At 42.5% G+C, this 26,203-nt stretch overlaps 1 protein-coding gene across 3 annotated transcripts in view; it reads right to left on the bottom strand.

The window, feature by feature from the left end:
* LOC129820077 (glucocorticoid-induced transcript 1 protein-like) overlaps positions 1-26,203 on the bottom strand; it is a 37,001-nt gene that overhangs the window by 6,104 nt on the left and 4,694 nt on the right. For 2 of the 3 annotated variants that reach the window (XM_055876917.1, XM_055876918.1), the window contains exons 2-3: positions 19,536-19,690; positions 5,479-5,568 (exon numbers count right to left, since the gene is read on the bottom strand). In XM_055876917.1, the coding sequence (XP_055732892.1) occupies positions 5,479-5,568; positions 19,536-19,690 (245 nt within the window). The remainder of the gene's footprint in view (positions 1-5,478; positions 5,569-19,535; positions 19,691-26,203) is intronic. The other variant, XM_055876919.1, reaches the window with a different exon arrangement.

The following is a 26,203-nucleotide window of genomic DNA, read 5'->3' as shown; positions in this document are numbered from 1 at the left end:
AGGTGTTCATCCATGTATACGAGTAAGAGTCTAGCTAGCTACATTTTCAGATATACATTTCAAATTAAACGTGTAAATTAAAGCGCACTGTTTGCTAGCTAGCTAACGTTAGCTGGCTGGCTTGATCACTAACGTTACGTGTATGACCTGTGTAGTAATATTATTCGTATCTCAGAGCCATTTGCATTGCTAGTTATAGCCTAATGTTAGCTAGCTAGCTAACATTGAACCTAGTTGGTAGCTATTTGCAGATTCGTGAAGGGTAGTAACGTTAGGAGTTGGGCTTATGGTGGATTGTTTAGCTAGCTAGCTGTCTAAAAAGACTCTACTACGCAAGTAACCATTTCACTGTACCGTTTACACCTTCTGTATCCTGTGCATGTGACAAATACACTTAGATTTTATTTGATAAAGTGTGTGTTTACCAGAGACGGCAATGTGAAGAACTGCAGCAAAGTCAACTTAGGATATAAAGTTAGGCCAACGAGACAGTGTCCAAGTCCTGAAATCCTCTGGTAGAATGCCCTGCTTTTATTTCTTCACACTCACTACCGTAAGCTTTTTTCTATAATTAGCTTGCCATTAACTTGTAAATAATGATCTTGTTGTGGGTTTATTTTGCTGTAATAATTAACACGAATTAGCTAAAGTGAAGATGTTGTCAGCAAAATGATAAAGTCATTATTTGAACTGGCTAGTCAGCCAACTTAACGTTAGCTAGCTAGCCAACAAGCTAGAAACAAACCAAAACACTGTTTAGCAAGTTGCTTCTGGTTGCCTGGTTTGCAAGATTAACATATACTAAATTCATTTTTAAACAGGTGGGTTTATTGGCGTTAAAATACACCAGTTATGATATTTTGGACCACTAGGCTGCTGATGTCATGCAGCCTGTAGTTTTTGTGTTTATACTTTTTCTTAACGACAACAAAAAGTTTGATGCCGGACAACAATAGAATGTTAATGTGTCACTGCGACAACTGTCTACAGATAGACACAGTATAAAACAGCCTTTAGTCTTGAAATCTTTGGTTGTTTAGTACACTACAGTACTCGCTCTGTATGGCCTCACATGTGAATCCTTAAAGAGATCTCTCTAAGATAGGTGTACCAAAACATTCAAGGACCATTTTCTCAAAAGTGAGCAACAAGTTTATCAACTTTAAAAGCAGAATTACTTTCCCATTGTTCCTCAACTGCAGTGTATGATATGCTATTTTCTAGCTGAGTCTCTACTTTTATACAATGTAAAAAACACATTTTAATTTTCCTACATAAGACCGAATCGAGCCAGTCAGTCACATGGTTATTCTTTAAAAGTGCTTTCCTCACCATCTTAAATAAGCATGCCACATTATTATTTATTTTTTTAGAACTAAGCACAGATATAGCCCTTGGTTCACTCCAGACCCAACTGCCCTTGACCAGCACAAAAACATCCTGTGGCGTACTGCATTAGCATCAAATAGCCCCCGCGATATGCAACTTTTCAGGGAAGTTAGGAACCAATATACACAGGCAGTTAAGAAAGCAAAGGCTAGCTTTTTCAAACACAAATTTGCATCCTGTAGCAAAATCCAAAAAGTTCTGGGACACTGTAAAGTCCATGGAGAATAAGAGCACCTCCTCCCAGCTGCCCACTGCACTGATGCTAGGAAACTCTGTCACCACCGATAAATCTACGATAATCGAGAATTTCAATAAGCATTTTTCTACGGCTGGACATGCTTTCCACCTGGCTACCCATACCCCAGTCAACAGCACTGCACCCCCCACAGCAACTTGCCCAAGCCTCCCCCATTTCTCCTTCACCCAAATCCAGATAGCTGATGTTCTGAAAGAGCTGCAAAATCTGGACCCCTACAAATCAGCTGAGCTAGACAATCTGGACCCTCTATCTAAAATTATCCGCCGCAATTGTTGGAACCAGCTGATTACTAGCCCGTTCAACCTCTCTATCGTATCATCTAAGATCCCTAAAGATCGGAATGCTGCCGAAGTCATCCCCCTCTTCAAAGGGGGAGACGCTCTAGACCCAAACTGTTACAGACCTATATCTATCTGCCTTTCTAAAGTCTTCGAAAGCCAAGTTAACAAACAGATCACAGACCATTTCGAATCCCACCGTACCTTCTCCGCTATGCATCTGGTTTCTGAGCTGGTCATGAGTGCACCTCAGCCACGCTCAAGGTCCTAAATGATATCATAACCGCCACCGATAAAAGACAGTACTGTGTAGCCGTCTTCATCAACCTGGCCAAAGCTTTTGACTCTGTCAATCACCACATTCTTATCGGCAGACTCAACAGCCTTGGATTCTCAAATGGCTGCCTCGCCTGGTTCACCAACTACTTCTCAGATAGAGTTCAGTGTGTCAAATCGGAGGGCCTGTTGTCTGGACCTCTGGCAGTCTCTATGGGGGTGCCAAAGGGTTCAATTCTTGGGCCGACTCTTTTCTCTGTATACATCAATGATGTCGCTCTTGCTGCTGGTGATTCTCTGATCCACCTCTACGCAGACGACACCATTCTGTATACTTCTGGCCCTTCTTTGGACACTGTGTTAACAAACCTCTAGACGAACTTCAATGCCATACAACACTCCTTGGCCTCTGCCTGCTCTTAAATGCAAGTAAAACTAAATGCATGCTCTTCAACCGATTGCTGCCTGCACCCGCCCACCCGTCTAGCATCACTACTCTGGACGTTTCTGACTTAGAATATGTGGACAACTACTAATACCTAGGTGTCTGGTTAGACTGTAAACTCTCCTTCCAGACTCACATATAGCATCTCCAATACAAAATTAAATCTAGAACCGGCTTCCTATTTCGCAACAAAGCATCCTTCACTCATGCTGCCAAACATACCCTCGTAAAACTGAATGTCCTACCGATCCTTGACTTCGGCGTTGTCATTTACAAAATAGCCTCCAACACTACTCAGCAAATTGGATGTAGTCTATCACAGTGCCATCCGTTGTCACCAAAGCCCCATATTCTACCCACCACTGCGACCTGTATGCTCTCGTTGGCTGGCCCTCACTTCATATTCGTCGCCAAACCCACTGGTTCCAGGTCATCTATAAGCCTTTGCTAGATAAAGCTCCGCATTATCTCAGCTCACTGGTCACCATAGCAGCACCCATCCGTAGCATGCGCTCCAGCAGGTCTATTTCACTGATCATCCCCGAAGCCGTTCCTTACAGTTCTCTGCTGCCAATGACTGGAACGAATTGCAAAAATCACTGAAGCTGGAGTCTTATATCTCCCCCACTAACTTCAAGCATCAGCTGTCAGAACAGCTTACTGATCATTGCACCTGTACATAGCCCATCTGTAACTAGCCCACCCAACTACCTCATCCCCATATTATTATTTATTTGCTCCTTTGCACCCTAGTATCTCTACCTGCACATTCATCTTCTGCACATCTATCACTCCAGTGTTAAATTGCTAAATTGTAATTTTATCGCCACTATGGCCCATTTATTGCCTTACCTCCCTAATCTTACAACATTTGCACACACTGTATATAGACTTTCTATTGTGTTATTGACTGTATGTTTGTTTATCCCATGTGTAACTCTGTTCTTTGTGTCGCACTGCTTTGCTTTATCTTGGCCCGTTTGCAGTTGTAAATGATAACTTGTTCTCAACTGGCCTACCTTGTTAAATAAAGGTGAAATAAAACAAATGAACTCCTCCTCTCACTGTACTTTCCCAGCGATTCACTGAAAAATACATTCTGCTAGTACACAGAAGCTAACTAAAAACATTACGGTGTGTGTGTGTGTGTGTGTGTGTGTGTGTGTGTGTGTGTGTGTGTGTGTGTGTGTTAAGACATTCAGCTAGGCTGGGCAGCACTTAACACAGGGTTGAAAGTAGAGCAAGTACATCCTATATAATGCTGAGGAAATAAGAACACAAGAGTAAAGTGAGGAAGTGTTGGTATATAATGAGGTCTATAAGATTAGGATTACGGTTGCTTAACAACCCTGGGATCTCTTGAGGTTATATAGGCCTACGAACAATCCTGGTGTAACTGAAGGAGACCTCAACCCCTCTGCACGACAGCTCCAAGCTCCATTACCGTTACTAAGGAACATGCCTGAGCACCACTATTTTAACTGTTCTCCCTGCTGCTAAACTAGGGAGGGAGAGGGAGAGCGCGAGAGAGCCCGCTATAGGTAGACCTGGCTCTCAAGAGAGAAACGGCTGTGCACATTGCCCACAAAATGAGTTGGAAACTAAGCTGCACTTCCTAACCTCTTGCCAAATGTATCACCATACTAGAGACACATTTTTCCCTCAAATTACACAGACAAAGAATTAAAAAACAAATGCAATTTTGATAAACTCCCATATCTACTGGGTGAAATACCAGTGTGCCATCACAGCAGCAAGATTTGTGACCTGCTGCCACAAGAAAAGGGCAACCAGTGAAGAACAAACACCATTGTAAATACAACCCATATAAATGTTTATTTATTTTCCCTTTTGTACTTTAACTATTTGCACATCACTATAACACTGTACATAGCCATTTGACATTTGAAATGTCTCCTCCTTTGAAACTTTTGTAAGTGTAATGTTTACTGTTCAATTTGTATTCCACTTTTGTTTATCTATTTCACTTGCTTTGGCAATGTAAACATATGTGTTTACTATGCCAATAAAGCCCTTTGAATTGTAGAGAGAGAGAGGCAGAAACAGAGAGAGGCAGAGAGGCAGAAAGAGAAAGAATGAGAGAAAGAATGAGAGAAAGGGGCTGAAAGAGAGAGAGGCAGAGAGGCAGAAAGAGAAAGAGTGAGAGAAAGGGGCTGAAAGAGAGAGAGGAATCTGAGGTCTGCCTGGCTATCTTTTCTGTCAATAAATTGCCTGTTGGGTTATGGCTGGGCTGGCAGTTGGTTGCTGTGAGGGGAAGTTTCTGGTTAGTTGTGAGGGAGATAGATAGTGTTATCTGCCTCCTCCCTGCCTGTGGCCGTATAGTACCAGGGTGGAGCGGAGAGGGGATGATAAGACAACGACCGCACTGCGTCTCTGACACCCAGCATTAGAACAGAGAAGCCCTGTGCATGCGGACGTCATACAGGAAGTTATATATAGAAAGTGGCGGGCGGGAGGGGGCATGTCACGGCAGATGGTAGGCAGTTCCCCATTGACATTCTAGTCGTCATGTCAACTTCAAGTCATCTCAACCTGGCAGAATCTACGTCCGGGTTAAAGGAGTGATACTGACGCGCAGTGTGCAAGGATAACAGATTTCATCAGTTTTACATGGAGGCCTACTGTACAGTATGTTGTCATTGTTGATTTGATAACACCTCGGTTCAATCGTCATTAGGAAAGTGCTGCAAGTTGTGTTTTCTTACGAAAGGTTAGGGTTTCTAATGACATGTTTTAGTATGGTGTGTGTGTGTGTGTGTGTGTGTGTGTGTCGTGCATGCATGCATACACACACGTGAGTGAGTGTGTACCTCTTTGAGCTGGTCGGCACTGCCCCAAGAAGCAGAGCGCTGGTGTGTGCTCCTCCTCTCTCCTGCTTCTTCACTCCAACATCCAGGTGTCTGAAAACAACAAGGAAACAACCAATAATATCATTATCTAATTACCAACCTCATATTCTCATCAGCTATGTCAATCATCGTGATCCTCATGGTAGGGAATAAAAGTATGCAGCCTGGGAGAGGGGCCTTTGACCCCAGCCTAAGCAGTGCACTACTTTGCCATTTCAGATTTGCCGTTGCGACACAAAACCTCAGACAGTTATGTTAACTTGGTCTCTCTACCATGCAGTAGTGGCAGGTTTGACATGGATGCGTTGCTGTGCATACATCATGTATAACGAGATCTAAAATGGAGCTTCAACTAGCCGTGAGCATTCTGTTGTGTGTCAGAGCACAACAGAAAAAGGAGAACCCTCTAAATACTGCAGGCTCAGCTAAAGCTACTGTGATGAATAAGTCATGTCAACTGGAGAGAGAGAGATAAAGTAGACCTTGCTTCGTCCCTTGGTTACCCCTGGTCTGCTACTGGAGCTGAGACAGAAGGAGGAGAAAGACAGAAGGAGGAAGACAAGCGTAAAAGGAAATGAGAATAAAGTAAATCAAATGTCCTGGTCGCGTACAAATATGTTATCGCGGGTGCAGAGAAATGCTTATGTTTTTAGCTCTAACAGAGCAGTAACACCTAACACTAGACACAAATCCCCCAAATAAAAAGAAAGAAATAAGAAATATCAGAACGAGCACTGTCAGAGTCTGGAATACACAGTTGAAGTCAGAAGTTTACAAACACTTAGGTTAGAGTCAATAAAACTTGTCTTTCAACGACTCCACAAATTTCTTGTTAACAAACTATAGTTTTGGCAAGTCGGTTAGGACATCTACTTTGTGCATGACAAGTAATTTTTATAACATTTGTTTACAGACAAACGTGGGTCAGAAGTTTACATACACTAAGTTGACTGTGCCTTTAAACAGCTTGGAAAATTCCAGAAAATTATGTCATGGCTTTAGAAGCTTCTGATATGCTAATTGACATTATTTGAGTCAATTGGAGGTGTACCTGTGGATGTATTTCAAGGAATATCTTCAAACTCAGTGCCTCTTGGCTTGACATCATGGGAAAATCAAAAGAAATCAGCCAATCAGAAAAAAGATTGTAGACCTCCACAAGTCTGGTTCGTCCTTGGGAGCAATTTCCAAATGCCTGAAGGTACCACATTCATCTGTACAAACAATAGTACGCAAGTATAAACACCATGGGACCACGCAGCCGTCATACCGCTCAGGAAGGAGACGCGTTCTGTCTCCTAGAGATGAACGTACTTTGGTGCGATAAGTGCAAATCAATCCCAGAACAGCAAAAGGACCTTGTGAAGATGCTGGAGGAAACAGGTAGAAAAGTATCCATATCCACAGTAAAACAAGTCCTATATCGACATAACCTGAAAGACCACTCAGCAAGGAAGAAGCCACTGTTCCAAAACTGCCATAAAAAAAGCCACACTAGGTTTGCAACTGCACATGGGGAGAAAGATCGTACTTTTTGGAGAAATGTCCTCTGGTGAATTGAAATAGAACTGTTTGGTAATAATGACCATCGCTATGTTCGGAGGAAAAAGAGAGAGGCTTGCAAGCCGAAGAACACCATCCCAACCATGAAGCACGGAGGTGGCAGCATCATGTTGTGGGGGTGTTTTGCTGCAGGAGGGACTGATGCACTTCACAAAATAGATTGCATCATGAGGAAAGAACATTATGTGGATATATTGAAGCAACATCTCAAGACATCAGTCAGGGTTTTAAAGCTTGGTCGCAAATGGGTCTTCCAAATGGACAATGAACCCAAGCATACTTCCAAAGATGTGGCAAAATGGCTTACGGAAAACAAAGTCAAGGTATTGGAGTGGCCATCACAAAGCCCTGACCTCAATCCTAAAGAAAATTTGTGGGCAGAACTGAAAAAGCGTGTGCGAGCAAGGAGGCCTACAAACTGACTCAGTTACACCAGCTCTGTCAGAAGGAATGGGCCACAAATCACCCAACTTATTGTGGGAAGCTTGTGGAAGGCTACCCAAAACGTTTGACCCAAGTTGAACAATTTAAATGCAATGCTACCAAATACTAATTGAGTGTATATAAACTTCTGACCCACTGGGAATGTGATGAAATAAATAAAATCTGAAATAAATTATTCTCTCTTCTATTATTCTGATATTTCACATTCTTAAAATAAAGTGGTGATCCTAACTGACCTAAAACAGGGAATTTAGACTAGGATTAAATGTCAGGAATTGTGAAAAACTGAGTTTAAATGTATTTGGCTAAGGTATATGTAAACTTCCGACTTCAACTGTATGTATGTATGTATGTATGTATGTATGTATGTATGTATGTATGTATGTATGTATGTATGTATATATATATAAATATATTAGTGATGCATCGATCGATAGATATCTATCTATACACACACACAGTAGTGTGTGCAAAGCTGTCATCAAGGCAAAGAGTGGCTACTTTGAAAAATATAAAATATATTTTGATTTGTTTAACACTTTTTTGGTTACCATGTGTTATTTCATAATTCTGATGTCTTCATTCTACAATGTAGAAAATAGTTTAAAAAAATAATAAAAAAAACCTTGAATGAGTAGGTGTGTCCAAACTTTTGACTGGTACTGTATATTTTTTTTTTTTTGTTGCTCAGAAAACTTGGGAGGCCCAAATAAAACCACCCACGGGCCAACAGTTGGGGAACCCTGGTCTAGAGTGTCGAGGATAGGTGGAGGTGATATGATCCTTAACCATCTGTCAAAGTGCCTCATGATAACAGAAGTGGGTTCCACGGGGCGATAGTCATTTATTTCAGGTACCTTGGCTTTCTTGGGTACAGGAACAATGGTGGACATATTGAAGCAAGTGTGGACAACAACCTGGGATATGGAGCGATAGAATATGTCTGTAAACCCTCCAGCCAGCTGGGATGCACATGCTCTGAGGACGCAGCCTGGGATGCTGTCTGAGCGGCATCCGCTTAAAATGTCTTACATTGCCACAGAGAGTGAGAGCTCATAGTCCTCCTGAGCGGCGGTGGCCCGCGTTGGCCGCTCTGTGTTTTTCTCCAAGCAGGCAAAGGTGTTTAGCTTGTCCGGGAGAAGGACGGTGTCCACAATGTGGCTGGCTTTCCCTTCATAATCCGTGATTGTCTGGAGTCCCTGCCACATTTTTTTACAAATTGTACCTTTATTTAACTAGGCAAGTCAGTGCAGAACAAAATTCCCATTTACAATGACGGCCTATCTTGTTTACAATGACGGCCTACCTCGACCAAACCCGGACAACGCTGGGCCAATTGGGAGTCCCATAGAGCAGCGCACAATCACGGCCGGATGTGATGCAGCCTGGATTTGAACCTGGGATTGTAATGACGCCTCTTGCACTGAGATGCAGTGATTTAGACCGCTGCGCCACCCGTGTCCATTTTCCCAGTCACCTTGTCGTGGTTAAATTCGGTGGTTCACGCTTTCAGTTTTGCGCAAATCCACAGTTTTTGGTAAGTTCTAATTGTCAGTGGAAACAACATCCTTTATGCACATCCTAATTGTCACAGTGTAAACAACATCCTTTATGCACATCCTAATTGTCACAGTGTAAACAACATCCTTTATGCACATCCTAATTGTCAAAGTGTAAACAACATCCTTTATGCACACCGAGTCAATGTATATGTTGATACTATTCTCAGAGACAACTCAGACCATTTCCTAGTCCGCGTGATCAAAACAATCTTGAAGTATAGATTCTGATTGGTCCTGATTAAGTTTCTGCCTATAGGAGGGGAGGAGCAAAATTGAGGCGTGATCTGATTTGCCAAAGGGAGGGAACCGTCCCAGAAGGGGGAGTAGCAATGGTCAAGAGTGCTCGATACGCGGGTAGCACAGGAGATATGTTAATACACTATATATACACACACAAAAGTAGGTGGACACCCCTTCAAATTAGTGGATTCGGCTATTTCAGCCACACCCCTTGCTGACAGGTGTATAAAATCGAGCAAAGAGCCATGCAATCTCAATAGCAAATATTGGCAGAAGAATGGCCTTACTGATTAGCTCAGTGACTTTTAACGTGGTACCGTCATAGGATGCCACTTTTCCAGTTTGTCAAATTTCGGCCCTGCTAGAGCTGCCCGGTCAACTCTAAGTGCTGTTATTGTGAAGTGGAAACGTCTAGGAGCAACAACGGCTTAGCCGCGAAGTGGTAGGCCACACAAGCTCACAGAAAGGGACCGCAGAGTGCTGAAATGCGTAAAAATCGTCTGTCCTCGGCTGCAACACTCACTACCGAGTTTCAAACTGCCTCTGGAAGCAACATTAGCACAAGAACTGTTTGTCAGGAGCTTCATGAAATGTATTTCCATGGCCGAGCAGCCGCACACAAGTCTAAGATCACCATGCGCAATGCCAAGCGTCAGCTGGAGTGGTGTCAAGCTTGTCGCCATTGGACACTGGAGCAGTGAAAATGCTTTATCTGGAGTGATGAATCACGCTTAACCATCTGGACGAATCTGGGTTTTGCAGATGCCAGGCCTAATCACCCAACATCTGTGCCCGACCTCACTAATGCTCGTGGCTGAATGGAAGCAAGTCCCCGCAGCAATGTTCCAACATCTAGTGGAATGTCTTCCCAGAAGGGGGGGACCAACTCCATATTAATGCTAATGATTTTGGAATGAGATGTATGTAAAACAGAGTATGTTACAGTCCCTGATGTCTCTCTGGAATGAGATCCTCACCCTGAGCTTGTCTATTGTCCAGGGAATGAAGGTTAGAGAGTAATATACTTGGAAGCGGTGGATGGTATGCACGCCTCCTGCATCTGAATAGGAGCCCACTCCTCTTCTGGAGCAGCCCCCGGGATGAATGGAACTGCCTCGGGGAGTTCAAACAAAGGATCCAATTTAGGGAAGTCGAATTTGTGATGAGTGATCATGGATGTAATATCCAAACGTTATTTTCGGATGCATGTAATAATGCAAGAAATGTTCTGAGCAAATAATGTAAGAAATAAGAGGAGCTAGAAACAGGGTGACCATGTCAGGCAGCGCCATCTTGTACATTGCCGGGCTCTTTCAACACATGGCAGGCATCAAACAGGAATTAAATAGAGTGTGTGGTGTGATAAAGAATAGGCTAACTCTGTGTGTCTGCTTGAGAGAGGGCAAAGAGAGATAATAAAAGAGAGAGAAAGGGAATAAAGAGAGAGAAAATAAAATCCCAAGTTCAAGAACATTGGGAAACAACGGCTCTCCAAAATGTTTTTTTTTGTGTAGAATACGTAACCTCATTTCACCTTTTTATTTTCTGCAGTTATGCCTTCATCACAGCATCCGTGAATATATACTGTAAGAGCCAATGGAAGTGCTAGGCCAATGATGTAGCCGGAAGCGGTAGTAAATATTGTAAAATGGTGAGTTCTTCTATTAATCTGTGGAGACTTCACATTGTTGTCTTCTGTAACCAGTTCAACACCATCACCAAGCCAGGCAGGAAACAGAGAGAGACAGCTTTGAACATAGCCTTTTTCATCTCCTCTTTAAAGAGAAGAGTACACACACACACCATATCCTCTCCTCTTACAGTGGACCATGTGTGACCGCATACCGTTCCCTGCCCTGCATGTGTTCGGTCAATGAACAAACACTCCAAAGGAAATTCCAGCTTTTCCGTTGGTTAGGGTTCGGACCGTTTGGCATATGAAAAGTGTCCTTATGGCACAAGCCATAAACCTTTTTCCGATGCGTAGGACGAGAGCAGCTCCGTACTGCACATGTGGATATGCCCGATGTTTCTATACATGTGGACCAAGGAGAAGTGGAATGGACGGGTTGATTCATTTAGTAAACCGGCTGCCACGTGGACTCCACAGTAATATAGTTTTTGAGATGCTCTAGCAATTTGGCTATGGCCTGGGCTGAGGAGGTTATTAGGCCCTGGTTGCCGAGCAGTGCAGTCAAACAGAATGTAGGAGGTCACCAGGGGCTGACACTGTCATGGTTCATGTGGGGTCGAATGACATTATGAAGGGCAGCTCAGAACAGCTGAAGATGGATTTTAAAGAACTGATTGGTTCACTATTTGACACCAACAAACGGCCCATAATATCTGGCCCTCTGCCCTCCCTAAATTGTGGCATTGAACGTTTCAGCAGACTTTTAGCCCTCCATAACTGACTACGAGACTATTGCAGCTCTGTTGACAATTTTGATACCTTCTGGAAACAAAGCTTGTATTATAAAGGAGGATGGCCTCCACCCAAATCATTTGGGTTCCTGGATCCTTTCACAGCATTATAAGGCTATGTTGAGACAATGATTTATCAATGACCCAAGTCCAGCTTATTTAATCCCTAACATTGCGTCGCTGAGTTGTCATAATGCTTCAGCAAATGTACATTATCCCAGGGTGTTGGAACTGTTAGCACTGAGGTGGTGTGCCCTAGCAGGAAGTCCACTGTGGGCAGCTCACCCTGTACTAACATAAATAACCAGAGCATGTCTACCTCCATTTCTCTTGCTTTACTGGGAAGTTTAGCAATCAAGAATCCCAGAAAAGTGTAAAAAGAAAATCCCACGTTAACAAATGTAGCTAAAAAACAAGGTTCCTGAAATTACTATTTTTTTCTAACAGATTATATTCATATTCTGACAATCTCTGAAACTCATTTAGATAATATTTTTGATACATAGTTATAAGATCTACAGAAAAGACAAAAAATGCCAAAGGTGGAGGTGTGGCTGTTTATATTCAGAACCACATTCATGTAAAGTTTAGAGAGGATCTCATGTTAAATACTGTTGAAGTAATATGGCTACAGGTTCATCTGCCTCACCCATTCTGGTGGGAAGCTGTTATAGATCACCAAGTGCTAACAGTCAGTATCTGGATATCATGTGAAATGCTTGATAATATATGTGATTTCAATAGACAGGTATATTTTCCGGGGGATTTGACAGGTTCCTCACTCAAGAAAAATGTTCAAACTGTAGTTAGTGCCTGCAACCTGGTTCAGGTTATCAATCAACCTACCAAGGTAGTTACAAACAGCACAGGAATATATCTTTACTAATGCTGCAAAACCGTGTTTGAAAACAGTTACCATATCCTTCAGATGCAGTGTTCACAACATATTAGCAATATCTAGGAAAACCAAAGTTCCAAAGTCTGGGCCTAATATAGTGTATAAGAGCTCATACAATACATTTTGTGCAATTCCCATGTTGTTGATGTAAAGAATATTTGTTGGTCCATAGTGTGTAATGAGGAGCAACCAGACGCTGCACTTGACACATTTACTAATAAGCAAGCACCCATTAACTAAATTACTGTAAAAACTGTTAAATCCCTGTGAATTGATGAGGAATTGGAAAAACTGTATGGTTGAGAGGGATGAAACAAAATAAATGGGAAATAGGTCTAGCTGTACAACCGATTGGCAAACGTACTGCAAATTGAGAAATCAAGTAATTAAACACAATAAAAAGAAGAAGAAACTACACTATGAAACAAAGATAAATGACAAAGAATGATAGTAAAAAGCTTTGGAGTAACTTAAATGAAATTGTGGGCAAAAAGGCAAACTCTGCTCCATCATTCATTGAATCAGATGGCTCACTCATTACAAAACCCACTGATATAGCCAACTACATTAATAAGTTTTTCATTGGCAAGATTAGCAAACGTAGGCATGACATGCCAGCAACAAACGCTGACACCACATCCAAGTATATCTGACTAAATTATGAAAGACAAGCATTGTTTTTTGAATTCTGTAAAGTAAGTGGGAAAGAGGTGACATTTTTTGTTGTTGTCTATCAACAATGACAAGCCACCGGGGTCTGACAAATTACTGAGGATAATTAGTGGATTATACTACCACTCCTATTTGCCATATCTTCAATCAGCCTGTTACCAACAATTTGTAAACTTTTGGGGGAAAAAAATTGTTTGACCAGATACAATGCTATTTCACAATAAACAAATTGACAGACTTTCAGCATGCTTATAGGGAAGGACATTCAACAAGCACAGCACTTACACAAATGACTGTTATTGAGATATTGATGATAAAAAGATTGTGGGGGCTGTTTTGTTAGACTTCAGTGTGGCTTTTGACATTATCGATCATAGTCTGTTGCTGGAAAAACGTATGTGTTATGGCTTTACACCCCCTGCTATATTGTGGATAAAAAGTTACCTGTCTAATAGAACACAGAGGGTGTTATGGCTTTAAACCCCCTGCTATACTGTGGATAAAGATTTACCTGTCTAATAGAACACAGAGGGTGTTATGGCTTTACACCCCCTGCTATACTGTGGATATAGAGTTACCTGTCTAATAGAACACAGAGGGTGTTATGGCTTTACACCCCCTGCTATACTGTGGATATAGAGTTACCTGTCTAACAGAACACAGAGGGTGTTATGGCTTTACACCCCCTGCTATATTGTGGATATAGAGTTACCTGTCTAACAGAACATAGAGGGTGTTATGGCTTTACACCACCTGCTATAATGTGGATAAAGAGTTACCTGTCTAACAGAACACAGAGGGTGTTATGGCTTTACACCCCCTGCTATATTGTGGATATAGAGTTACCTGTCTAATAGAACACAGAGGGTGTTATGGCTTTACACCCCCTGCTATATTGTGGATATGGAGTTACCTGTCTAACAGAACACAGAGGGTGTTATGGCTTTACACCCCCTGCTATATTGTGGATATAGAGTTACCTGTCTAACAGAACACAGAGGGTGTTATGGCTTTACACCACCTGCTATAATGTGGATAAAGAGTTACCTGTCTAACAGAACACAGAGGGTGTTATGGCTTTACACCCCCTGCTATATTGTGGATATAGAGTTACCTGTCTAATAGAACACAGAGGGTGTTATGGCTTTACACCCCCTGCTATATTGTGGATATGGAGTTACCTGTCTAACAGAACACAGAGGGTGTTATGGCTTTACACCCCCTGCTATATTGTGGATATGGAGTTACCTGTCTAACAGAACACAGAGGGTGTTATAGCAGTCATTGTCAGAAGAGAACTGGATGGAGAGGCGGCCAAAGGAAGAATTGGTTTTGGGGGTGACCAGAGAGATATACCTGCTGGAGCGCGTGCTACAGGTGGGTGCTGCTATGGTGACCAGCGAGCTGAGATAAGGGGGGACTTTACCTAGTAGGATCTTGTAGATGACCTGGAGCCAGTGGGTTTGGCGATGAGTATGCAGCGAGGGCCAGCCAAAGAGATCGTACAGGTCGCAGTGGTGGGTAGTGTAAGGGGCTTTGGTGACAAAACGGATGGCACTGTGATAGACTGCATCCAATTTGTTGAGTAGAGTGTTGGAGGCTATTTTCTAAATGGCATCGCCGAAGTCGAGGATCGGTAAGATGGTCAGTTTACGAGGGTATGCTTGGCAGCATGAGTGAAGGATGCTTTGTTGCGAAATAGGAAGCAAATTCTAGATTTAACTTTGGATTGGAGATGTTTGATACGAGTCTGGAAGGAGAGTTTACAGTCTAACCAGACACCTAGGTATTTGTAGTTGTCCACATATTCTAAGTCAGAACCGTCCAGAGTAGTGATGCTGGAAGGGCGGGCAGGTACAGGCAGCGATCGGTTGAAGAGCATGCATTTAGCTTTACTTGTATTTAAGAGCAGTTGGAGGCCACAGAAGGAGAGTTGTATAGCTTTGAAGCTCGTCTGGAGGTATGGCTTTGAAGCTCGTCTGGAGGCTCCTCATAATAAATACAAATAATGGGATGTCATCTCTGACTCTAACTGGCACTGGCTGCGGTGGTGTCATAACCCTGCTAGCTCGCTCTCACTGAGACTGGCTACTGCACTCAGTGGTGTAAAGTCCTTAAGTAAAACGACTTTAAAGTACTACTTCAGTAGTTGTTGGGGCTATCAGTACTTTACTATTTATATTTTTGACCATTTATATATTTTACTACAATCCTTAAATCAATCATTTACTTTTTACTCCATACATTTTCCCCGACACCCAAAAGTACTCGTTATATTTAGAATGCTTAAAAGGACAGGAAAATGGTCCAATTCACACGCTTATAAACATATGTGTTTAGCGGACTCACTAAACACATATGCTTCATTTGTAAATGAAGAGTGTTGGAGTGTGCCCCTGGCTTTCCATAAATTCAATAAATAAGAAAATGGGGCCATCTGGTTTGCTTAATATAAGGAATTTAAAATGATTTGTACTTTTACTTCTGATAATTAAGTATATCTCATACCAAATACTTTTAGACTGTTATTTAAGTAGTATTTTACTGTGTGACTTTCACTCATTTTAATTTTACTCAAGTATGACAATTGGGTACTTTTTCCACCACTGACTGCACTAGACCCAGAGCAGAAAGGATAAACTAAAGGCCAAATCTACCCCTTTAATGACCAGTTTGAGGGATCCAGAATAATTGGGCTGACACTGTACAATCATGTTCAACGCAGAAAGCAGAATGTCCATTAAAAGGCCTTTTCGTCCAGTTGGGAAGTAGGTTTAACCTAGGTCAGAGGAACTGGCCCAGTACACTACCTAACCTGCACAATCAATCTTCCACACACTTCTACTTATTGCTCTCGGTATAATCTTAGTGCTATGTGTTTGGGCATGTCTGTCATAACCTGGAAGGATGGGGTGGGTGTTGCAGGGCACATCACTATACAGAATAGGACCAGGAAGAAGAGGGGGAGGAGGAAAGAAATTCCAGTTCACAGACCCAATGGCTGAGAAATACAGAATAGAACGAGGAAAGGGTGAGGAGGGGAAGAAGGAGAAAGAAAAGCAGGAGGAGGAGAAAGACATGGAGGAGGAAGGGAAAATTCCAGCCGCAGCTGGACTGGCAGCAACATGGCTCTGTACAAACAGTTGATTTCATCTGACAAGCAGAAGCCATGTGTCACTCAGACAGACAGGAGCTCACATGTTCTCCACAATGACAGCTTTGTGCTTCCATGACACCTAGGGCCTACTTGGTCAATACAAAAAAAGCCAGGCATTTAATACTGGTTAATCTATAGCAAGGCTAGACAGGCCCGCTGATGCGTAGGTGGTAAACGTCAAAGTGACTGGCGGAAACAGGGTGTGTAGACCTGTGAAAGAGGACAACAGAGGCTAACTCATATCTGTGTGGGTAAGTGAATCAGTGACTGAGTAGTGTACAATCTGGATTGCAACCAGTAACTTGAAAGAGCCCACTTCCCTCTGGTGATGCAGCGCAGTACACATCCACTTCATTTGATCAAATTTGTTACTGAGAATTCTCCGGCCAGCTAACAGCCTAACCACAGATCAAGAAACATTATGGTCTAAAATGTTCAAATCCTGTTGATGCAGGATTATTTTGCTGTGACAATATACATAAAATTAAGATCGTACATCTGTAGCACCTGTCCTTCACCTCAGCATACTAGTTCAAAACAAGCATGCTTTGCAGATCAGCAAACCAGAGCTAAACAGAGCTATCAATAAACCAGAGCTATCAATAAACCAGAGCTAACCAGAGCTATCAATAAACCAGAGCTATCAATAAACCAGAGCTAATCAGAGCTATCAATAAACCAGAGCTAATCAGAGCTAACCAGAGCTATCAATAAACCAGAGCTAATCAGAGCTATCAATAAACCAGAGCTAATCAGAGCTAACCAGAGCTATCAATAAACCAGAGCTAATCAGAGCTAACCAGAGCTATCAATAAACCAGAGCTAATAATAAACCAGAGCTAACCAGAGCTATCAATAAACCAGAGCTATCAATAAACCAGAGCTATCAATAAACCAGAGCTATCAATAAACCAGAGCTAACCAGAGCTATCAATAAACCAGAGCTATCAATAAACCAGAGCTATCAATAAACCAGAGCTATCAATAAACCAGAGCTATCAATAAACCAGAGCTATCAATAAACCAACGCTAATCAGAGCTATCAATAAACCAGTGCTAACCAGAGCTATCAATAAACCAGAGCTAACCACAGCTATCAATAAACCAGAGCTAATCAGAGCTATCGATAAACCAGAGCTCTCAATAAACCAGAGCTAACCAGAGCTCTCAATAAACCAGAGCTATCAATAAACCAGAGCTATCAATAAACCAGAGCTATCAATAAACCAGAGCTATCAATAAACCAGCGCTATCAATAAACCAGAGCTAACCACAGCTATCAATAAACCAGAGCTAACCAGAGCTATCAATAAACTAGAGCTATCAATAAACCAGAACTAACCAGAGCTATCAATAAACCAGAGCTATCAATAAACCAGAGCTAACCAGAGCTATCAATAAACCAGAGCTAACCAGAGCTATCAATAAACCAGAGCTAACCAGAGCTATCAATAAACCAGAGCTAACCAGAGCTATCAATAAACCAGAGCTAACCACAGCTATCAATAAACCAGAGCTAATCACAGCTATCAATAAACCAGAGCTAATCACAGCTATCAATAAACCAGAGCTAATCAGAGCTATCGATAAACCAGAGCTATCAATAAACCAGAGCTAACCAGAGGTATCGATAAACCAGAGCTATCAATAAACCAGAGCTAACCAGAGCTATCAATAAACCAGAGCTAACCAGAGCTCTCAATAAACCAGAGCTATCAATAAACCAGAGCTAACCAGAGCTATCAATAAACCAGAGCTAATAATAAACCAGAGCTATCAATAAACCAGAGCTAACCAGAGCTATCAATAAACCAGAGCTATCAATAAACCAGAGCTAACCACAGCTATCAATAAACCAGAGCTAATCAGAGCTATCGATAAACCAGAGCTATCAATAAACCAGAGCTAACCAGAGCTATCAATAAACCAGAGCTAACCAGAGCTCTCAATAAACCAGAGCTATCAATAAACCAGAGCTAACCAGAGCTATCAATAAACCAGAGCTATCAATAAACCAGAGCTAATAATAAACCAGAGCTATCAATAAACCAGAGCTAACCAGAGCTATCAATAAACCAGCGCTATCAATAAACCAGCGCTATCAATGAACCAGAGCTAACCACAGCTATCAATAAACCAGAGCTAATCAGAGCTATCAATAAACCAGAGCTAATAATAAACCAGAGCTAATAATAAACCAGAGCTATCAATAAACCAGAGCTAACCAGAGCTATCAATAAACCAGAGCTATCAATAAACCTGAGCTAACCAGAGCTATCAATAAACCAGAGCTAACCAGAGCTATCAATAAACCAGAGCTAACCAGAGCTATCAATAAACCAGAGCTATCAATAAACCAGAGCTAACCAGAGCTATCAATAAACCAGAGCTAACCAGAGCTATCAATAAACCAGAGCTAACCACAGCTATCAATAAACCAGAGCTAACCAGAGCTATCAATAAACCAGAGCTAACCAGAGCTATCAATAAACCAGAGCCAACCAGAGCTATCAATAAACCAGAGCCAACCAGAGCTATCAATAAACCAGAGCTATCAATAAACCAGAGCTAACCAGAGCTATCAATAAACCAGAGCTATCAATAAACCAGCGCTAACCAGACCTATCAATAAACCTAAGCTAACCAGAGCTATCAATAAACCAGAGCTATCAATAAACCAGCGCTAACCAGACCTATCAATAAACCTGAGCTAACCAGAGCTATCAATAAACCAGTGCTAATCAGAGCTATCAATAAACCAGTGCTAATCAGAGCTATCAATAAACCAGCGCTAACCAGAGCCATCTATACATCTAGTTTCTTCTAGCTGGAATATCATCAGTTCTTTCTTGTTGAATAAATGCCACTTGCATTCATCTCTGTCGGAGGACCGAACAAAGCGTGACACATGAAGGGTAGGGGGACAGGAAGTGAGGAGGCCCCTACCTGAGTGGATTTCTCTTTAATGCACAAAGCATAGTGTACATTCATTCAATTTCAGCAGGGGAGACCCAATAAAACATGAAACATAGGGGACAGGAAGTGAGGGGGCACCTACCTGAGTCGATTTATCTTTCATGCATGAGGGGTAGTGCACATGGTGGTCGCGAGGCCACTGGCCAGTGAGGTAGGGGCCGGTGATGGTACCCAGGGAGGAAGTCCGCCGGATGGCTCCTGAGTTACGCACCTGCTGCTGGGGTTTGGACCGCTCTACTGGAGTGGGAGGGGGGAGAGACATTTTAATTGAGGAGGCTCTCAAAAAGCAATGCCTGACCTAGTCCAATACTTTGTGTTTATAATCTATTAACAACTGATCAGATTACTATGCCAATCCACCTTCACATTCTGTACAGTCAGAAGCAATCCCCACAATCTCTGTTCTAGAGGCAATATGTGAGGATGCAGACTGAGACAACGGCATGGTGTTGTTTCCAGAGACTGCAGGTTGACTTGGTTACCCTTGGAGCAGCCGAGAGCAGCCCAGCCTGTCCTCCCTCACGGTGAGGCAAAACCTGATAAAAATACCTCACATATACCCGAGGATCTGGGTCAAGGGTTGTGTGCTTGTTCTAGCAACACTCTCTGGTGTGTGTGTGCGCATGAGATAGAAACAACAATATTTACACTCTCCTAACCCTGTGGCCTTGTATGGGGCTAGAATTTTAAAAAGCAAAAGGCTTCAACTCACAAGGTGCTAGCTAATATATAAGGCATTTAGCAAAGTTGACCAAACAGGCCAGGTTTCTAAGAACAACATTCCAGTATGAAATGAAACAGACTTGTGCTGTGTACCGTAACACCTCTGATTTATGGAGGACTTGATCTATGCTGAAGTCTCTCAGAAGTGGGAACTATTGAGTAAATGTTGATCTTTTTTTCCTGTGCTACAAAACCTCAATGTATGGCTACGATCGCAGGATTTGAGTGAAGCATTTGACATTTTTCAAAAGACCCAAGGACACCAGTGGTGTCCTCAAGTGTACTAGGTGGACTTAGGGCAGCGGGCTCCCTTACCCTGTCCCTGAGGTGACTGACAAGCCCTGTAGGCCTTAGTGGGATTAAAGCCCACTGACAAAGGTACTGGGCAGGGTCACCTGGGGCAAATCCACTGGATTACAGGTAAACACTACTACATTCTGAGAGAAGTAATAATAAGGCCGTGGCTGTGATCTGACACACTGTCAAGCAGCAGTTTGCCGACCTGACACAGCTGAGGTCTGAAGAAGAACAGGAAGTAAGAAAGAGGAAATAATATGCTGAGGTCTTTTAGAAAGATGCTGCTTGTGTTTCATCTCAGAAAGCTAAATCAGCATGTCTGGCTTCAAGTCTTTTTCAGACTAAACACAAAAAGCACTGGAAAGCTTTAGAATTGTTGCATTTTAACACTAGGGCTGCAAAATGTATCTAATTCACATTCAAAAATCACAATTTTGACGTGTAATATCCATTTCGCAAGAGACCCATATCACATGCAATATTTTGAAACTCCACGCAGCCGTGTGCAAAGTCAGTTTTTATGACATCCAAATCTTAGAATACCATAGTAGTTTCATTTGATAGGACCAAATTTCTCAGATCTATAATAACCAGCTGACGCCTCTTATAAAATGTTTCTAAAGTCAGTTGTTTAAACATTGTTAAATATAAGCAACAGCAACTATCTCTTGTACAGTGCATTCGGAAAGTATTCAGACCTTTTGTTACGTTACAGCCTTATCCTAAAATGGACTAAATAGTTTCCCCCTCAATCTACACACAATACCCCATAATGACAAAGCAAAAACAGGTTTATGGAAAAATAAAAAACCTGAAATAGCACATTTACATAAGTATTCAGACCCTTTACTCAGTACTTTTTTGAAGCACCTTTGGCAGCGATTACACCCTCCCTTGAGTCTTTTTAGGTATGACGCTACAAGCTTGACACACCTGTATTTGGGGAGTTTCTCCCACTCTTCTCTGCAGATACTCTCAAGCTCTGTCAGGTTGGATGGGGAGCATCGCTGCACAGCAAATTTCAGTTCTCTCCAGAGATGTTCGATCGGGTTCAAGTTCGGGCTCTGGCTGGGCCACTCAAGGACATTCAGAGATTTGTCCCGAAGCTTCTCCTGCTTGGCTGTGTGCTTAGGGGTGTTGTCCTGTTGGAAGATGAACCTTCGCCACAGTCTAAGGTCCGGAGCAGGTTTTCATCAGGAACTCTCTGTACTTTTCTCCATTCATCTTTCCCTCGATCTTGACTAGTCTCCCAGTCCCTGCCTCTGAACTTCCCCACAGCATGATGCTTCCACCATAGAGATGATGCCAGGTTTCCTCCAGACGTGATGCTTGGCATTCAGGCCAAAGAGCTCAATTTCAGTTTCATCAGACCAGAGAATCTTGTTTCTCATGTTCAGAGTCCTTTAGGTGCCTTTTGGCAAACTCCAAGTAGGCTGTCATGTGCCTTTTACTGAGGAGTGGCTTCCTTTTGGCCACTCTACCATAAAGGCCTGATTGGTGGAGTGCTGCAGAGATGGTTGTCCTTCTGGAAGGTTCTCCCATCTCCACAGAGGAACTCTGGAGCTCTGTCAGAGTGACCATCGGGTTCTTGGTCACCTCCCTGACCAAGGCCCTTATCCCCCGATTGCTCAGTTTGGCCGGGAGGCCAGCTCTAGGAAGAGTCTTGGTGGATCCAAACTTCTTCAATTTAAGATTGATGGAGGCCACTGTGTTCTTGGTTTTCACTCTGACATCCACTGTCAACTGTGGGACCTTATACAGACAGGTGTGTGCCTTTCCAAATCATGTCCAATCAATAGAATTTATCACAGGTGGATCAATGGATGATCAATGGAAACAGGATGCACCTGAGCAAAATGTTGAGGCTTACAGCAAAAGGTCTGAATACTTATGTAAATAAGATTTGTTTTTCATTTTTTATAAATTTGCAAAAACAATGTTGCTTTGTCATTATGGGGTATTGTTTGTAGATTGATGAAGGGGAAAATGTATTAAATCCATTTTAGAATAAGGCTGTAACGTAACAAAATGTGGAGATAGGGAGGGGGTCTGAATACTTTCCGAATGCACTGTATGTGCCGGTCCAATAATGTCCACTTCACTTTTATGCACATATCACGTGGCAGCTGTAATCAGCCAGCTGTATCCCCTACCAGCTAATCGCTCACCTGCTTCTCATCTGCTACTCAAATCAAAGTTTATTTGTCACATGCGCCAAATACAACAGGTAACCTTGTAGTGAAATGCTTACTTACAGGCTCTAACCAACAGTGCAATCCCCCCCCCCCCCAAAAAAAAAAATATTAGGTGAACAATAAGTAAGTAAAAGGACAGTGAAAAATAACAGTCAAGGCTATGGACAGTAGAGAGGCTATATACAGGCACCGGTTAGTTGGGCTGATTGAGGTAGTATGTACATGTAGGTATGGTTAAAGTGACTATGCATATATGATAAACAGAGAGTAGCAGTAGCATAAAAGAAGGGTTTGCAGGACACAATGCAGATAGCCCGGGTAGCCAAAGTGCGGGACACCGGTTGGTCGGGCTAATTGAGGTAGTATGTACATGAATGTATAGTTAAAGTGACTATGCATATATGATAAACAGAGAGTAGTAGCAGCGTAAAAGAGGGGTTGGGGGAGAGAGGGGGGGCACACAATGCAAATAGTCCTGGTAGCCATTTGATTACTTGTTCAGGAGTCTTATGGCTTGGGGGTAAAAACTGTTGAGAAGCCTTTTGGTCCTTGACTTGGTGCTCCGGTACCGCTTGTCATGCGGTAGTAGAGAAAACAGTCTATGACTAGGGTGGCTCAAGTCTTTGACAATTTTTAGGGCCTTCCTCTGACACCGCCTGGTATAGAGGTCCTGGATGGCAGGAAGCTTAGCCCCAGTGATGTACTGAGCCGTACGCACTACCCTCTGTAGTGCCTTGCGGTCAGAGGCTGAGCAGTTGCCGTACCAGGCAGTGATGCAACCAGCCAGGATACTCTTCCTGCACATCTATTCCTCCATCACTCACCTGCTTCTCTCCTTCCACTCCTCCTGTACACCTATTCCTCCATCACTCACCTGCTTCTCTCCTTCCACTCCTCCTGTACACCTATTCCTCCATCCCTCACCTGCTTCTCTCTTTCCACTCCTCATGTACATCTATTCCTCCATCACTCACCTGCTTCTCTCTTTCCACTCCTCATGTACATCTATTCCTCCATCACTCACCTGCTTCTCTCTTTCCACTCCTCCTGTACACCTATTCCTCCATCCCTCACCTGCTTCTCTCCTTCCACTCCTCCTGCAGATCTATTCCTCCACTCACCTGCTTCTCTCCTTCTACTAACTCATTCATTCAACCCCTTACTATTTGGCACAGACACATTTCCCTCAGTTTTTCCCCCACGTTCCTGAGACCAGATGAGAGTGAGATGAGCATGACTCTGCCAGGAGCTGTCACAGAGCAGTCCACTGGCACCATCACAGCACATTGCTTGCATGTGTCTTTGTGTGTGTGTATAAACATGAGTTTGTATGTGCCTCCTCATGCCTAGGCCTTTGCGTTACGTAGGCATTCAATGACAAACAAACTGCACCAACAACCTTAGGAGAGTTCTTTCAGTCCAGCTCAGAACAAGGTTTGACCTTTTCCAAAAAGTGACATGGTATAGGGAAAACGCTATACAGAACTTAGACATGTTACCAGAAAGAGCCTAGAGAGCTGAAAACATCTGTCACAGATACATGTAGTCTAAAACACGTCCTGTATTTTGTCATAGTTGGCTATACAAGCATTAATATCAACATTAGGGAACGAGAAAATCAAACAGCAGTTTGATAATATCTGATACAACAATGCGTAAATCCCTAACACACAAGGGGGGGGGGATGCAAATGTTCTTCAAAGCTAAGCAGTGTGACACACTGTCATGCGGAAGGTTAGAAAACCAATTGCACCAGTCAGATTTTTTTTTTTTTTTTTTTTTTTTTTACCGTTATTTTACCAGGTAAGTTGACTGAGAACACGTTCTCATTTGCAGCAACGACCTGGGGAATAGTTACAGGGGAGAGGAGGGGGATGAATGAGCCAATTGTAAACTGGGGATTATTAGGTGACCATGATGGTTTGAGGGCCAGATTGGGAATTTAGCCAGGACACCGGGGTTAACCCCCCTACTCTTACGATAAGTGCCATGGGATCTTTAATGACCTCAGAGAGTCAGGACACCCGTTTAACGTCCCATCCGAAAGACGGCACCCTACACAGGGCAGTGTCCCCAATCACTGCCCTGGGGCATTGGGATATTTTTTAGACCAGAGGAAAGAGTGCCTCCTACTGGCCCTCCAACACCACTTCCAGCAGCATCTGGTCTCCCATCCAGGGACTGACCAGGACCAACCCTGCTTAGCTTCAGAAGCAAGCCAGCAGTGGTATGCAGGGTGGTATGCTTATGCTTATATGTTTAGATAAAGACTAAACATATAAGCTGAGCTCTTCAGGGGATCTTATCAAAATAAAGCCAACGGTTACGGTCAGGTTTCACAAGGTTTGCCCTAGAAGTAGAGAATTTAATGAAGGAAAGAGAGCCAACCAGACTGAACACTGCTCTCACAATAGAAATGTAGTCAAATCTGTTTGGTTCCCATGCTAGGCCAACCTGCAGTCAGTTTTCAAAATAATAGTTAAACAGTGCTGGAAAATGTAGAACACAATACTATATAAAATAGGCCTACTATAAGTAATCATTTAAAATAAAATACAGTGCTAATCAGGGCCTACAACTAAATGAAGCCATGACAGTTACAAAGACTGTTCTAAGCCCAACATACTTTCTCCCCAGGCCATAGGCGAACACAAATTGCCATACCATAGCCTTTGACACACACATAAATGCACAGTGCAACCTTCCAGTTAACCCTAAGCTGCTGAACAATGGTGAGGCATGGACCAACTATGAATCAAATACACACTAAATTATTTAGATGAAGGTGATCGATGGCACTTACCAGGGGAACAAACAGAGAAAGGAACGGTGTTGACTGACAGAGAAACTCTCCCACATCACACCAGAACAATGTTTGACAGAACGCCTTACATATGGAACACCTATCCTAACAGGAACATGTCACAGGTTTAGGCCTAGGTTACAGAAACAACAGCTAAACCATGCAACAACCATCAGTCTCAGGTCATTTAATAACCCTAATATGGTTATGGACTCCATTTCTATAGCATATTGACTACAGTATTCACAGGTTCACATTATGTGACCACTAACATAATGTGACTAAAACAACAACTAACCTAAACATTGAATGACTCAATGAAACTGGCCAAGATAACTTCTGAAATAAAGCTTTGATGATACTTGGAAATGATTGCCGATCTCTGGCCTATACATACAAACAAACTATAAAATCAGTGGCTCTGGATAAGAAGCTAAACTCAGCAACTCAGCTAAACTACTATTTTGGAAACAGAACTTCCTGCCTCTACATTGAGAGCTCCCATCATCATGCCATCAAAAAAAAAAGAAAAACACATATTCCCACTTTGGAACAATGCCCTGTGTGCATATGCTTTCCGGAAATTTCAATGATTTCCAGCCAGACCAAAAATTCTAAATGTAAACAATGAAAAGAATAAGTTGAAATAGCCTAACATTTGGGTCTAGTCGCAGATACAAGCTTCTCTAGCCAAGATGTAAGCTTAGCCTTTGATGTAGAAACGAGGGGACA

The sequence above is a fragment of the Salvelinus fontinalis genome, chromosome 22 (assembly GCF_029448725.1).
Source record: "Salvelinus fontinalis isolate EN_2023a chromosome 22, ASM2944872v1, whole genome shotgun sequence".
Taxonomy (NCBI): Eukaryota; Metazoa; Chordata; class Actinopteri; order Salmoniformes; family Salmonidae; genus Salvelinus; species Salvelinus fontinalis.
Note: the sequence above shows the minus strand (reverse complement) of the source record. Positions and strands in the feature narration are given on the sequence as shown.